This window comes from Pseudonaja textilis, chromosome 3 (genome assembly GCF_049901715.1).
Source record: "Pseudonaja textilis isolate UNSWEBS1 chromosome 3, rPseTex1.2, whole genome shotgun sequence".
Lineage (NCBI taxonomy): Eukaryota > Metazoa > Chordata > Lepidosauria > Squamata > Elapidae > Pseudonaja > Pseudonaja textilis.
The window spans coordinates 51,457,259-51,474,641 of NC_141992.1; the positions used below are offsets into that span (position 1 = coordinate 51,457,259).

Genomic DNA, 17,383 nt, shown 5'->3' on the forward strand with positions numbered 1-17,383 from the left:
ACAATCCACAGGCGGCTCCAATACATAGGAAAATTATATAGCCTTTATGATAAGTTGACATTAGGAGCCAAATATCAGGAGCCAAATATCCTGACCTAATTTCATTGGCACTGAGCTATAGCCACAAAACACCTATTGCTTTCAACAAACTTCCCTGTACTATTTCGATCTTCCCTTAAAGCAGCTTTGCTACTTTTAATCAGACTTAAGCTGCAGTGATATCTGGGGCATGAAGACTGGTTCCCTGATGTCACACACTTAACCTTTTAGGTTCTTCAGGGGAAGAGTTGAAGCCTTGCAGAATCATCTCAGTGGTTTGGGATGACTAGTGTACCTTTCTTACAGAATCCTCAAATTTACGCACGCTGCCATTTCTGTCACGGAAATGAAGTTTGCCACCTTGTGCTTAGGTTGGAAAGTACAGCATGAACCTTGAAATGTATGCATTGATCACCAATGTGAGCATTCTGAGTAATGCACCTATTGAAAGCGGAAATCCAAGGCAGGTTGATTCCTCAAAGAACGTGTTTATTGGATATATCATTTTGGCACAATCTGTGAAAACCAATTCTAAAAGTTCCCGCTTTTATTAAGAGTAAAAATTCCCCTTCCCGGGTGTCACCGATCACATTGTCCAATAAATACAGCTGGCATGCTTCTCTCCTCCTTCAACATCCACCTGTTACAATGACCTTGGTTCCCACAGGAAAACTTTTTGTTTTGACTTTTGCTGGGCTATCTCCTGCCCCTCTCCCTTCCCCCTCTCAGGCTTCTTGGCAACTATAAGGCAGTGCAAGATGGCTTCAGCCAGGGTCACTTCAGAGTTGACAATCACATTGTGACATGAACCCCATTATACAATGCCCTCTGGTGCACCATGATAACAATTCTAAGTTTTTGTAGTTCTTTGTAATCATATACAGTAGTTTGGTTTATCACACTTGAAATGCTCATAAAATCTACTGGGACTTTAAGAACTGTGCAGACAGTGCAAACATTTATCTCATGCTTTCTAACCTGGGCCAAGCATACATTCTCTCAAGCATTCTGTCCCCCAATTACAGTAACTCTACCCCTGGTATCATTCGGGAAGTCCCTCAAGGCCTGGTTATGTCACCAGGCCTGGGGTCTCAGGGATAGTCTTAGAGGGCTCCAGTGTGATTGTTCTTTTTTATTCTCTGGGTGGCATTTTATTGGTTTTTATTGAAGTTTTAAAAAACTTTTAATGACTTTATCTGTTTAATTGATCGGTGAATTCCATCCAAAATCACTTTTTTGTGAGATGAGCAGCCATGTAAACGTGATGAATAAATACACTTTTCTCTCTTAAGCATTTCCTCAGGAATCATCACTGGGGAAGCTGGGTAGGCAAGAACCAAATTTAAACCAATGAATTAAAAACATTATATTTGTTCAGTTAAACAGTTATTGAGGAAAATTATTCAAAGCTGGCTCTCTTTATCTAGTTTTAGGATTTGTATGGAGAATAGATTACATTTTAAGTTACATCTATGCAAAAATGTTGAAAATCCCAAAGGGTTCACAAAGATTTAAACATCAGCAGATCTTTCTAGTGCTTGCTCTCCCTCTTCTTTTCCCTTTCACAACTTATTTTTCTTTCTCTTTTTTCTGAGATACCTGTGGAACAGATCACTGCAGGAAAACTGTATCTCTTTATCATGATTTGGAAATGAACTCTCGTAATGGGTTTGGAAATAAGAACTAGGAGACACAAATACTCAGGAGCTGCAATGACAATCCATTTTCAAGGGATGTAAGACAGTTCATCCTATCATCACAAAATAAGGGGACTTTCAAATGACCATGATTTTTGCTAAGTTATGAAATACCAGGATCAAGCTTTACTCTTGATGACTTTGTCAACCTGTGCATGTAATTTTCTTACTGTCTTTTGTCAGTATCCCTCCCCCTCATTTGGAGTTATTTCTTCAGCTCCCCAATCTAGCCTACATTGGTGAGCTTCCTGATGGTTTCTCATCCAACTTCTAACCTAATTTGAACTTGTTTCTTCACTATCAGCCAAAATCAGCTAGCTGTTGCCACCTGCTGTCACTAAATTAGATCCCGCAAATAAAAGTGTAGCTCTTTACCATTAGTAGAATACTACAGCAGGCCCAAAACAAGTAAAAGTAGTACTTATATTTTGTTAATTTCTCAGTACATTCTGTGCCCTAGCAGTATGATTTGCAATTTTACAAGGTCTTCCAGTTAAAAATGACACACCTGAACTCTGAAGACTTATGTTTCCCTCATAAAGTTTTCTTTGTATTTATGATTCAGTGCTTTTTGGAATGTTTCTTTTCTCATGATTCTATCTATAAATGCCAGTTCCATTTATAAAAAAGATTTTAAGAGATGTTTTCAATGTAACAACTATAAACACTGTAGAGACCCATTTTGTTGCCATTCAAATCTCAAGATATATGGAGAAAGTAAAGTTTTGACTGTTAGAATTAGTAGGCCCTACATTGTAAAAACAAGCAATCCAGACCATCTGGGTTGGGTTCTCAAGTACCAATACATCCACAATCATAATATGGATATGAGACTTGTGAGGTGTTTTAAGAAATTTGGAACCAGAGTTTTACTAAAGTTGATCCCCCAAATTACTTATATCTAGGGGTTTCACTGAAAACATACCATTTCCTTCTTAGGACATTCAAGTCCTTGCAAAAGCCAGAATATTCCAAACAAATTTGAAATGGCTCAAGTACAACTAGCTCAGAAGACCCAGAGATGTTTTGCTTTGAATGCAACAGGGCTGTTTCATATCACAATGCCTTGTACTCCCCAACTTCACCCACATAAAGGGCAGGATTCTTTTCCTCCTAACAAGGAGACAGTCAACTTCATTCAATAAGATATGATAAATTAAAGCCTGGTGCATTTCAGTAGCCCTGCAATACAATCTCTGCATATAGGAAACTGTCACATATAATGTAGGAAACAATATACTCATTTTTTCATATATTCACCCATTGCATATTTTTTATGTGCAAAGCTTCGAAATCAAAGAATGGCCTAATATGGCAAACTGATGCCGATGTGTTGAAATTTTATTCCTTCTAATATAAATATCAAGATTAAGTTTATCTTCTTTTCCAGCAAACTGCCTCCTGGAGTAGGCAGAGCCAAAAAACTGCGACAGTAAAAGCAAACTGGTCCTGAAATATCATCTAAAACTATAGCTGAAAAAATAGTAATGGTAATAATTTAGTAAATCAGCATATGCTTCATATGTAAAACTACCTCTGGAGATAAAAAAAACTGTATTTCAGACCTGATTCAATTTGTGCTCACACCTCATAAAAGCTTTCCATCAACTGTGAATTGTTTTGTGCATCATGCCAAACAAAAGGTAGTCAACTTGAAGACCAGGACCATATGAACTTCCCAAATCCCTTTCTGTGGTTCTTACTGCCAGTTTTCTATTACTTTGGAATGAGAAGTGGTGAAATATGAATAAGCATGAACTCTTCCTCCATTCAATGTATACTTCTACCTACTTTCCTACCTGTTCATTTGTCCCTTCCAAAATTGTTAAGTATTGATTATGGCCATCAAAAGATGGCCTATCTATCCCCTACAAACAAGACTGCTACAATAAAACCTCCTATTCTGGCACTTCAGGTTTGGGGAAATTGCTCACTGTCACATTGCTCCGGTTTTGGGTTTATGCAACTCATGTTGTCACTTATTTGTACCCCACATTTTTTTTACAAATAATCCAAAACAGTGAATATATCCAACACACCATTTTTCTCCCATTTTCTCCACAACCCTGTGAGGCATGTTGGACTGAGAGTGAATCTCTGATAACAAAATATTAAATAAGTCAGATATTTTTAACCATATTGTTCCAATAAAGGAGTTATACTTGTTCTAATCCAGTATGTTTTTTCTGCTCACAGCCAACACAATTTTTCACGATTTCTAGTTTGGACATGTGAAGGAACATATTCTTACACTTAGGGGAAAGCAAAATACCAGTAGTTCTTGATTTACGACCACAATCGAGTCCAAAATTCCCATTACTAAGCAAAATAGTTGAGTTTTACCCCATTTATGACCTTTTTTTGCCAGTTAAGTGAGTATCTACAGTTAAGTTAGCAACAGTTAAGTGAATTAGGCTTCCCCACTGACTTTGTTCAAGTCGCACGGCAACTGTCATAAATACCTGCCAGTTGCCAGGCACCTGAATTTTGATCACGTGACCACAGGGGTGGTACAATGGCTGTATTTGTGAAAAACAGCACTTAAAACCATTTGTCTAGTGGCCAAAGTTAAAAATGGCGATTTTTCAGTGTGTTTTAATTCTGAATGGTCACTAGACAAATGGCTTTAAGTCAAGGACTTGCATGCTTTCATAAATACTGAATACCAGTTCACGATATGCCAGGGTTTTCTGAAGTCTAATTTATCATTTGGAACATGAACATTTCTCATGATTAAAAGGAGTTAAATATTCAGTGATTCTGTGTAATGTAATTTTATAAAAATCAAAACTCACACACTAGTAAATTAGCTCAAAAGAACTGTATTGTTAGTTGAAATATATGTATCTATATTGCCATCAGTAGAGGCGCTGGGGTTTCCCCATGGTGCTCTTGATGTACAAGGCTCGCACATTTTGCCAATTTTTCTTCAGCAGAGATACAAGGAAGTTGACTGCCAAATGAATGTTGTAGACCAACTCATCCTCAGTCATCTTCACATGACCAACTGCCACAGCAAGACACAGCACCTAGAAGAACACAAGATGCAAATTTGTTACAACTGAATAGGAATAAATGATTTTGTTCTAAAAACAAATCAATCTCAAGTTGGTATGGCCAGGATGTTCAATTTTCCATAAAACTGGATAGATGCAAATAGCTGAAGCCTTTAGAAAAACAACTGCAGTGTTTTGGGGATTCTTGTAACTATTTGTAATGAAGAATACAGTATTGTTCTTCTAATACAAAATATGGTGCCATTGTGCAAATTAGAAGGGATAAATCAATTTTAGGTGCTTTTCCATTCTTCCTACATTTCACTGATATTGAAGAGAAAACGTAACTCAATAGATGTATTTTTTTAATTCATTAAATTTATATGGTGTCATCTCACTCTGCAAAGTGACTCTCTAGATGTCAAAATATTACTTCCTTCTTCAGCGAGACAATTTTCTGTGGGCCTGCTTTAGAGAATAGTAGAAATTATTTTTTCACCAATAAAAATACATACTGCAAAATGTAAGGAATTTTTAAAAAATACCTTTTTCATTTGAAACTTGATTGTGGATTTCACTTCATCTACTTTGCCCACCATGTTCTCATTGTGAGTGAGAAGAGAGGGGAACTTGCCAGCCTTGTTCAGTCCTGGCCCCAGGATTCGAGGAATTTGCTTAATCAAGGATTCAGAAGCCAGGAAAGCATCGTATTTCTTGGCTGTATAAAATAAAAATACACAATACTGAAAACATTCAAGACTCATCTCAAATATCTGCAAACAGGTATACATGTTAACAATATGGAATGCAACAATCTAGACTCCTCCGAGAGCTTCTGTGTGTATGGTCTTAAATTATACACTTCTTTCAAAAATAAAAACAAAAAATGCATTCTGCATGCCCAGCGACATTTCAGATGTGCTTCTCTCAGGCACAAACAGAAATTCACTATGCTCTCAGAATCACCGGATTTTGTTTAGTTGGGGGCCAAATAAACACTTCAGCGTTTGCTTACTTCAGGTATATTGTTACATGATCTAGAACAGTGGTTCTTACACTATTTGACCCATGTACTCTTCTTCCTGTTCTTGGTAATATCTTTACCCCCCTCCCCCACTCAGGGACTCTGTTGTTTTAATTCAGCAGTAGTTCCAAGCTGGCTCCTTGACTGAGCACAACTAAACAATTACAAATTACCCTCAGGATATACCAAATACTCCCTTAGGAGTAGCTGTCCTCAGTTTGTACAGAATCTTGACTATCAGACATAACAGGAGCCTGTCATAGTAGATATTCCACAATAACTGCTGCAGAAACAGGCATGTAAACAGTTCCAAACCCATCAACATATAGGACAAAATAAATTTAGATTAGCGGATACACGTTGCACTATGCTAGAAGGCGTAAGTTTATACTAAGGGGTGCTTTTATATTTCAGAATAGTAGATATGGATGTTGTTCATGTACCAATTCAAACCGTATTCCAATAAAATATTTTAAAAGCTAATTAATATTTATTGGGTTCATATCCCACAACAATCAAGCATCTCTTAATGGCTTAAAATTAACAATTGAAACGTTTGTATGGCCTACCAATGTAAATGTAAACAAATAAAACAAATTAATAAAAATGTCTTAATAGATTAGGTTGTCCAAATCAGAAAAATATTCTCTAATATAATTTGGTTTTAAATAGCTTCCTTAAGGCAGTATCAAACTATTTACTGAGGCAACTAAAATAAGGACCAGGTGCTAGACTGCTGGAAATAGTTAACACATATTTGCTGAAAAACTCCTTACAGCATAACGTAATTGGAAAGCAATTAACAGAACAATTATTAGGGTACGAAGTTCTTTGAGATCAGGGCTGCAACAAACCACAATGTTAATATGCTTCCTCTTTTGCTACATTACCATGAAATGGAGACCTCTGACTCCATCCCTTTTCAGTCCAAAGAACTCAAATTATGCCTCTGCTTTACATTCTTTATTTGGAGCTGTTGGAGGGGGATGGCTGGGAATGAATATACCATACTGCTTTTCACTATAAGCCACAAGAATGTTAAACCAAAGTGAATCTAACATGGTACAGAAAAGAAAGAGATAATTCAACTTTATCAGACGTTAAAATCTTGGATATTATTTTTTATTTTGCTCACCTAATTTCTTCACTAGCTTTTTGTTCTTATTCAGTTTTTTAAGGGCCTCTATATCCATGTGTGGAATGTCAACGGCTTTTGCTTCATCACAATGCTGCTGATCCCCCAGGACACAGACAGAGAACTTAGGTCTTGGAGCCGACTTGAGCCTGACAGAGCAAAGAGATCATCAAAATAGCTACCTCCTATCAACAAGTTATACAAAATGACAAAAAAACAACAACATTCAAAACTGGTACTGACAAATCTTACCGGACAGCCAGTACTTCTCTGTGCACCAAGATCTACCTCTGGCTTCTTAAAAATGATCGGCAGGATCAGCATAAGAGCCTCACCATACCTCCCCTGATGTTTTAAGACCCAGGGTAGGGGTCCGTCCAGCCACACCCGCTGCATACAGTGAGGTGAACTGAACTACCCTGGCAATTCAGCATTGCACCCAGCTACCACAGATTTTACAAGCCAACAGGCTGTCTGAATGTAAACCAAATTCAAAGACTTCTAACAGGGAGAGGGTGCAAGCAGAAGGCTGGGTGGTACAAGAAGAATGCCAAACCTGACAGTGCCAGAAAAACGCTTGTCCTTTTGAGGGTCATAGTTTTTCAGACTGATCTGCAACTCCACAGTCTCCAAGAACCTAGGTAAAGAAAACAGAATACATATTTGAGTAAAAAAACTGAGGACAATTGAATACAGTAGGAGAAAGCAATCAGATGGCCTGTATTTAATTGGACTTTAAAACATCTAGAGGCCACTGAATACATGAAATGACAATTTCATTTAAGATGAATTTTACTTTCTAAAGGAAAGCATTCAGCACAAATATATCAGTACTGAGTAAATTATCCCTTCTATGAATTTTCCTATATGCCCAACATCCCTGTGAGATGGGTAGAACTGACAGAGAAAGACTGGCCCGGTCACACAGCTGGTTTTTTCGTGCCTAAAATGGGACTAGAACTCAGTCTCTTGATTTCTAGCCTGATGCCTTAACCACTAGACTAAATTTGCAAATAATTACTCCAAACAACCTGTTTTCATCATGCAAGCTTATAAAAACTTGGATAGTATTAGAATCAACTGCTAAAAACTAAAAAAACCCCACAGCTTTCTCTTCAGTGTAGGCACTATTTTGTTCTCGTATAGAATATTTGTAATGTTTACAATAATTTACAGCTGCAATTGATATTAATACTATCCAAGAAATGTAATTGAACTACTGCTTTATATTGTTACCGAGAACTTTCCAATATGAACTGACAATAAGCTTCTTGGAGAACTGCCCAAGGAGCTGCTGATACAGTTCTACAGAGGAATTATTGAGTCTATCATCTGCACCTCTATAACTGTCTGGTTTGGTTCTGCAACCCAACAGGACAGACACAGACTTCAGAGGATAATTAGGACTGCAGAAAAAACAATTACTACCCATCTGCCTTCAATCGAGGACCTGTATACTGCACGAGTCAAAGAGGGCTGTGAAAATATTTACAGACCCCTCACATCCCAGACATAAACTGTTTCAACTCCTTCCCTCAAAATGACGCTATAGAGCACTGCACACCAGAACAACTAGACACAAGAACAGTTTCTTCCCAAAAGCCACCACTCTGCTAAACAAATAATTCCCTCAACCCTGTTCAACTATTAGTCTCGAATACTATTACTGTTAAATCTTGTCAGCACCCCTTATCATCCATCCCTTCCCACTTGTGACTGTAGGACTGTAACTTTGTCACTTGTATACTTATGATTTATATTGACTGTTTCCCAGTATGATTGATTGCTTATTTTACTCATTAAGTGTCCTACCTTATGATTCTTGACTCCTGACAAATGTATCTTTTCTTTTATGTATACTGAGAGTATTTACACCAAGACAAATTCCTTGTGTATCCAATCACACTTGGCCAATAAAGTATTCTATTCTATCTATTCTAACTAAGATCTATTGTTTTTCCAAAAGATTCAGGATTTCAGTGGCCATGCTGATTCCAGCTCCTGCTAATGTGTCTTCCTTCATACAGTCACGCAAACACTCCAATCCATGATCAGATACAGCTCCTTTTTCCTTCCAACTGCAGAGAAATTCTGTCAAATGCTAATCTCAGTTATGCATGAAGGATGTGCTCACTGCAGCTATTGCAAACTGGTGCTTGCTTTACTCAAATTAACTTTATTCGATAGGCCTTCTAAAGTTCTTACTTGCGGGGCTTTGTCTGACTCCCCTGAAGGACTTCCTTCACAGCTTCATACAGCGTGTCACGGGAGACTTTGCTGCTGTGGAAAAACGTATGTCAAGTTAAACCCATAGAGACTTTCAGATTCGTGTCAATGTGTTTCTGGGGAACAAAGAAAAGCAACCCCACCCACCCAACATGCTATTTGGACAGGAGCTTTCCCTCGATATGGCTTTTGACATTCACTCATATTGAGAGTAAGTGACTGAAAACAAATTATGCTGTTATGTATCAAGGGCTAGTAACAACTACTGTGCAATTCGCTATCGAGAAGGACAATGTCACCCAAGGGAAGTTTATGCAACTTTAATACAGAATCTACTCGGATCCGACTCCATTGCAAAGAAGGGACCCCTTAAAAACTGCTCTTTGATGAATTAATCGCATACCGAAGCAGCCCGCTTCGATGGATCGGCAGATAGGGCCTTGGATCGCGATCTGAGAATCAGGGCATGCGAATAAGACCCTCAAGACCGACGGTTAAGACCGGGCGTCTAGAAGAACGACGGCGCCCCTCCGTGTCAGGCTCCTTGCCCCAGGCCCGTTCCACTGGCTCACCATCCGCGACCCCTAGTCAACGCCACAAGACTGGATCCCGAGAGCAAGGATGGCGGCGGATTCTGTTTAAGGCCTCAGAACAGATGCACACGTACCTCATCTTGACGCCTCGCTTCAGCGGGAAAAGGACCAGGCCTTCACTTCCGCCGGTATTACAGCGCCTAGTCTCGCGAGATGAGAGATCAGGCAAGCCACGAGAATAAGCCGTTTCAGGTTTGGGGCGGGGTTTCTTTTAATAGAGGCCGTCAGGAGGCGGCGCTTATGGAGTGACGTGTCCCCCTCCCACATGGATACACGATTGAAAGGAGGTTCGTAGCTAGATAGGCTCGCGAGCGAATTCGGAGCTTACGGTGCTGTGGTGGAGCTGGGATCCCCAACCTTGGCGACTAAAGCTGGCTGAGGAATTCTGGGAGTTGAAGTCCACAAGTCTTAAAGTTGCCAAGGTTGGAGACCCCTGGTGTGGGCTGTGGAGGATAGTTTTGGGTCGTTGCAATCGGAGCATGGCGAAGGCTCTCAGTGAATTAAGAAATTGTTCTTTCCTAAATGACCTTAATTGGAGAGTTTGAGTTATCCCTTGAATGGATTCTGGAATAGGTCCCGGAGTTCAGTCCCCAGAACAGCAGCTCATCGCATCCATCCATGGATAAACGAGCTTCTGGAGACTGCAGCAATTCTGCAACAATTGCTTATGACTCCTGAGTTTAAGATGACATAAACCACCTTCGACCTGCATCTTTTCAGATTGTATCATTGGTGAAATGGAAGACATTTAATCCACTTGTTTTTGGTTTACAGGTACCCCTTGATTTACAACAGTTCATTTAGGGACTGTTACAACAGCACTGAAAAAAGTGACTTACGACCATTTTTCACAGTTACGACTTTTATAAAATCACCATGATCATGCTTGGCAACTGGTTCATACTTACAACTTGCGGTATCTCAGGATCAGGTGATCACCTTTTCTGACCTTCTGACAAGCAAAGTCAACTGGGAAGCCAGATTCACTTAAAATTGGGTTACTAATTTATCAATGGCAGTGATGTACTTAACAACTGTGGCAAGAAAGGTCAGAAAATGGGGCAAAATTCACTTTAAAAATGTCTCGCTTAACATAATTTTGGGGCTCAATTGTCATAAGTCCAGGTTTTAAGCTTCTAGTTCTATCTAGGTTTCTACTGCACTTACAATTGCTTGATTCTATGTCAGGTGTCTTCTATTACCTCAATATCTACTTCTCAATGGTGTCTCAGTGTAGAATAATTGTGGTTCTAGGTGTGATGCTATTATTATTCTTGCCAGTTGCCAGCCCTCTTCTGCTTTCAGGAACATTACATCTTATGCCTAAAATACTGCCAGTGATTTTGCTGACTGATCATAATCCTTATTTTGCTTGCCCCACAGCAACTGCAATCCCATAACACAATCCTGAGAGAAACTTGGGCTATAAAACTAGGTAGAGAACAATTTTATACCTGGAGTTTATTCCAGGCCAGTCACAGGTGTGGAATTCTGAAATTCCAATGAAACTAAAATGAAATTCTTAAATCTGCTGCAGTGGCTACTTAAAGTATTGATTTAATAGTTTGAATTTTTGCTCTGCCATTCCATTTGATTGGCAATAATCTGGACTACAGTGTATTAATTTTAATTCCAAGCTCTTCCAAATTGTACATTTTCTTTACTGGCCAATGAGACATTTAACCATCTATTGCAGAATACTGTATCTAGGAAATAGAAATTTTCATTTTAAAATAAAAGATAAAGTTGATTAAGTGAGGAAATTCTGAATACTCTGAACTATAATCTTCTAGAACTCGTCAGAAGAATAATTTGGGGTCCCAATTTGAGCTGGAGTTCAGAAGAACTAATTGGAATGAAATCCAGACATGCTGTGAGGAAAGGACATTTATTTATTCCTAAAAGCAAAAAGGTTTGCTTGTGTGGGTAGCAGCAGAGAAAATGAGTACAAAAGATTGCTTTATGGTGGGGGAGGGACTAGTCCTTGCTGTGGGCTTGAGGGGTGTGGGCGTATATACATCTTGGTTCTAGTGTGTGACTGTCAAAAGGTCAACCTTAATTTTCTTTCCTTGTGTCTGTCAGCTTGCCTTCTTGTGTGGATGGGTGTCTGGGCAGCTGATTTGTGGGTTTGGGGAAGAGTGAAGGAACGGTTCTTTTGCTGGTTAATTAACTGTTGCCCAGGTAATTGGTTTTACTATTTTTTCGTTGACAGCAATCTTAGCAGGGGATCTTTGTTAAAATGTACCTATTTGATTTAAACATAGTTTCTAATCCTGATCAATTATTTGAGTCAATGGGGAAAAGAATCTTCTATCATTATTAGTACTTATTAAAATTCTTCCCACAAAGTAAATACCAAAGACTATCGAATCAAAAATATTAGCAGATATTTTATAATTTGGAATTTCACATGACATCGATGTCTCATTTTAATTGTTTAGCCTCTGTTCCTGACAATTCTTCCTTACTCTGTTAAATGTTTAAGATAACAGAAAAACAGAGTCTGATTTCTTCAAATCCAAGGCAGGAGACCCTATACCATTTCAGACAAATAGTTGCCCAATCTCTTAAAAACCTCCTGGGACAGAGCTCCCTCAACTTCTGAAGACAAGCTGTTCCACTGGTTAATTGTTCTCACTGTCAGAAAGTTTCTTCTTATGCCAGATTGCTTCTCTCCTTGATTGGTTTCCATCCATTGTCCTGCTTTTAGGTGCTCTGGACAATAAGTTGACCCCCTCGTCTTTGTGGCAGCCCCTTAGAATTTGGAATATTGTACTGCTATCCTGTCACTCCTACTCCTTATTTTCATTAAACTACACACCCCACATTCCTACAACCTAAGCATTCCTAACATGCTTAGATGTCCTGGCAAAACCTGTGTGTAAGTAAATACATAATCTCTTGTGTCCTTTTACTTTCTGAATACCTGGAAGCAACTTGCAAAGATAACTATGCATTTCTGTCCACATATTAGCGATAATGACTTTATCTTCTGTCATCAAGGAACCTTCCTGTATGTTTTTCACTGGCAGTATCAGCAAAGGGCAGGACTTACATTGAGGCCACCCTAAATGTACAATTCTAACAACAACCTGGCAACTCAGCATCTTGTTTTGTCTGATATCTCAACTGAAACAACATATCTACTTCAATGTTAAATACAGAATTAGCTAAATAAATCACATTTTAATCTGAGACAATACCATTTACCTCCTCAATATTTGGTAGTTCTACTTTAGACAATGTATCTGCAATAAACACTTGCTTTCTAGAAACATCCTGAAGGCTTCTGCAACATACTTCTGCAACAAAGTAGGTGTGGCCATTGCATTTTTTGTTCACTCTAGGAATTCAGAAAACTTTTGCCTCAAGTGGTTTGAACCTGTTTGTACTCTTATACTTCATAATTGTACTGATGAAAATTTTTCCCAGCAAAAAGCATTGAGCTTTTTTTTCCTACATGGGCATAATTCTATTCTACCTTTCTAGGAAGTTGCCCGATAAATGAAAAACTTATCCATTCAACCCTTCAGGCTGGGGACCCTTTTGGCTTCTGTTCAATCTCCCCTTGTTTTCCTAGCTCTACAGTACTGCAAAGATTCCCTTCTCTTCCTTTACATTGCAACTAGGAAAACAGCTAATTTGTTCATATGAAGTTGAATGATGTTCTTTCTTGTTACAACTTTGTAACTACAGAGAACCAAAGAACAGCCTCAGTTCATTTGGTTGTTAAAGCAGCAGGGTAGGGGTTACCGAGGAAGGAACAGTCCCTCAAAGAAAAAGGCAGATCTGTGCAGGAGCCTGATGGTGAGACTTGTCTTCATGAATGGAAAGGACAAGAATTGAGAATGACCAGTCAAGACTATAACTTTACATTTGAAATAGGTTAAGCTGTACATCTTTAGCTACTATACTAAGAATATTGAATTGGCTAATGACAGCATCAGGAATGAATTCCTACGATTGCCTAGTAACCCAATCTTATAGTTATGAGGGTGTTGGATGGAACTTCTAGTCTGATGCTAGCTTGAATTTGGGGAGCTGACCAAATACATCCTGAGGGCACTATATGGTGTCTGTAATCTAGACTACCACCCAAGTTTTAGGCTGAATGATGAGGGAGAAATCATGGATAGTCCTGAGTGAAGTTTCTCCCTTCCTTCAACCAAGTCTCTGTGATTCATGCCTGATCATATATTAATTCATAAACAAGTCCTGGATAAGCGAAGTCATTCTAATAATAGGTTTGACTTAGAAGTCTAGGATCTTTATGCAAGAGAAATGTATCTTCCCTGTCATCATGTTCCTTAATTCAATGGCAGCCAGAAAGACAATAAAAGGAAGAACCCGTGACCCACTTACCATTCTCTGTACTGTACTGAACCTACTTAACATTGTGCCAAAATCTACCTTGAAAGGAAAAAGAGTCTCTTTTTTAACCCTACTCTTAAGATAATTGAGAGTTTCTTTTAAATTTGTCTTGAAGATGCTTTTCAGCTTATTTTGTTGCTCAGAGTGGTGGAAAGTGATATTGCTCTTTTCTATTACATATCTTTCCACCGCTCTGAAACTTTTGTCATTCTTAATTGGGAAAAACCTCACAAGATGATTTCCTTACATTGTTTGTTATCTTCGTTACTAGAGATGTTATTGTACAGGATATCCTCACACAATACCTTGCCCTCTAACTGAGCAAACTAAATAAAGGAGACCTGTGGATTCGTCCACGTAGTTTTCATGAATGAAGACTGACTCCAAAGCTCATGTGTACACACATTCCCACACATACACAGCAACTACAGTATGGCATGTCATCTATGAGAATTTCTGCAGAATTAAAACTTTCCCTCAGGGTGCCAAAGCAATCAAATGCCTGCTACTGAAACATCAGTTGGAAGGCGGGAAGGAGTGGTAACTCAAAATGTAAATCAAAATCTGTGGAGACATCTACTGGAATACCCAAACATAGCAACGATGAGAATAAAAATGTAGAAGGGAAACGGGTAAAGAACAAGGTATTCCAATCAATGCTTTGTTTAAACAGGGAATGAATTTGAAAAATGTATAGGTAGACTTACAACCATTCTTTTATGATCAGTTGAAGTTACAACAGCACTGAAAAAAGTGACTTATAATCGGTTTTCTCACAACTATAGTAGCATCCCCATGCTCATGTAATTAAAATTTGGGTGCTTGGCAACTGGTATGTATGATGGTTGCAATGTCCCAGACTCATGGGATCACCATTTATAATCTTTCCAGGCTTTTGAAAAACAAAGTCAATAAGGGAAGCCAGATTTACTTAACAAGTGCAGTGATTCACTTAACAACTGTGGCAAAAAAAAAAGTCATAAAGGGGGGCAAAACTAACTTGAAGCACACAAAGGTTATGTTATCTTATTTCTTTTTGTATTATTTCACATTATTCAATAATATTGGTAGAAGGAGGTGGAAGAGCTCAGTTATAAAGGCAAAGCTGGGGCTGCAGGCTGGCTATGGAACAGATCAGAAATTACTCGTGGGTAAGTTTCCCTTTAAGCTAAAGTAGAAAAAGAAAGCCAAGCAATTTCCAAATGATGTTGAGCATATCCCTACACTTCAAGGACAACTCCAGGAAGTGCTGTGAGTCCTGAATTTCACTGATAGAAAGCCAAAATAACTTTAGATTTTAAATTAAAGAAGTCGTCAGTGATAAATGTGAAATGAGTCTGCCAAAGATCAAGAAAAAGAAGAAAGCAAATTGGATGTCAGAACAAACCTTAGAGATTGCCAAGAAAAGAAGTCAAAACCACAAAAGACAATGATCTCAAGGAAGGAACTTAACCAAGAATTTAAGAGAGTTGTTAAAAGAGACAAGAAGCAGGGTTACAACAACTATAATAAAGTCACTGAAGATAGAAACGGACATGTAAAAAATTCTCTAAACTCAGAAGATGGTTCCAACCTCAAATTGGTATACTGAAAGATGCCAATGGGATGATGGCAAGTGATTCAAAAAGATCAAAGATGGGAAATTCTGTATAGTAACAATGTCAGCATCCAAACCACCTTGAGTAGAACATACTCCTAATTTACAATAAATTATAATACTGAAAGATGAAATTAAATCAACATTCTGATGGTTGCCGTTGGAAAAACTACAAGAATTCACCACTGTACAAGAGAATTCAGAGAATACAGCAAACTAGAGAGGGAGAATCAGTAAACGGTCTAATAGAGCCATCTAAAATAGTATAGCTAAGAAAAGAAAACCACAAATATGTCATTGAACAAATCAATCCAGAGTGCTAACTTGAGGCACAAATGACCAGGCTCTAATTGTCATGCCTTAAATATATGCAAAGATGTAACTTTCTTGAGAGGTCCATAAAGCTAGAAATGGTGAAAAGAAAGAGAAGAGAATGCTAGGAGACTCTATTACAAGGTGCATCACTGGAAGCCCTAAAGAACCAGAGGGACAGATCACTCTGAAAAAACTCTTGTCTATATGGTTAATAAGAGTTTACACTGATCCGATGGCACATAATCAGAGACAGATTCTGAACAGAGATGCACTGCAATCTCATTTTGTTACTTGTAGTCCGTAAGATGACATCTTGGTCTGAACAGATGTTCCAGATTATAGTCCATATTCTTCTGATTGATTGTGAGATCTGTTCATTAATGAAAACCACAGACCAATCCATCTTGATAATCTCCCTTAGGGCTAAAAATTGTGTGGAATAACATGTAGTGGATGTGCATGTATGGGAAAAACGGGGAAGGCCTCTTTATAAATAACAGGGACCTTGCAAGTAAATTTATCACTTTAGAAGTGTTTGGGTTGAGTTCGCACTGGCTATACCCATGGGGATTGAATGACTAAGAGTATTTACCAGGCAAGGGAATTGAGGAAATATTCTGCAAGGTTACCCCACTCTCACATTTGCTCCTGATTTTAGAGATTCTAGAGAAAATGAACACTGTTTTGCACAGCATTCAGGTCAAGGACAGAATTTTTACCCTTTTAGAACAGCTTTGGATTCCCCTCTTGCTACATGGTGATAGACTAGAACAGCTGTAAGTTCCTCCACTCAGCATCTCATGCATCTGGCTGCCAATCAAAATGCCCATGGTTGTTCCACTCTTAGGACTGTCAGTCTGAGGCTACTGGCACTTTTGCAGTGAAACTGCCACACGATCCATTCATTGGTGATGAAATGACCACACTGTGGTGTGCCCTAGACTAGAGCATAATGTGTTGTGTAGTACAGTGTAATTCAATGTGGGAAAGAGTAGTTTTTCTTGGTTCTGTTCCTAGGTCTTCTTTTGACAGAGGAAGCAAACATGATATATCCTCATAGATTTGGCAAGAAAGAGGGGGCAAAAAGTCAGAGGAAGGGAACTCAAAATCATGTGAAATATCCGAAGCAGTACAGCTCAGAAGCAAATTCAGTTGTAAACATGTCTTGAGTCAAATAATTTGTAAGCATATAGTGCATGAACATTTCATTTATTTTAGCCTGTGACTGTGAAATGGAAAGCAACAGCGGATCTAGTGAATTTAGATTCTAGACTTAATGTTCTTATGTTTCATGCTCATTTCATGCAGTCTCAGCACCCAGTTAATAGGACCCCAAGTTCCTACAGGCTTCTGTTTAGTCCCCCAAAATAAGTAAGCCTGAGAATTTATT

The 17,383-nt window shown here is 38.5% G+C and overlaps 1 protein-coding gene across 2 annotated transcripts; it reads right to left on the bottom strand.

Moving 5' to 3' along the window:
* Positions 1-4,542: 4,542 nt before the first annotated feature.
* Positions 4,543-9,912, bottom strand: RPL10A (ribosomal protein L10a). 2 transcript variants are annotated; one of them, XM_026718136.2, is made up of 6 exons: positions 9,785-9,912; positions 9,097-9,168; positions 7,448-7,528; positions 6,892-7,040; positions 5,278-5,450; positions 4,543-4,765 (listed from the first exon to the last, which is right to left on the bottom strand). In XM_026718136.2, the coding sequence occupies exons 1-6, from the start codon at positions 9,787-9,789 to the stop codon at positions 4,595-4,597; spliced, it is 651 nt and encodes a 216-aa protein (XP_026573921.1). In that variant the 5' UTR covers positions 9,790-9,912; the 3' UTR covers positions 4,543-4,594. The 2 variants fall into 2 exon arrangements, with proteins under 2 accessions (XP_026573921.1, XP_026573920.1); XM_026718135.2 differs by having other exon boundaries at positions 9,097-9,171; positions 9,785-9,899.
* Positions 9,913-17,383: the final 7,471 nt, after the last annotated feature.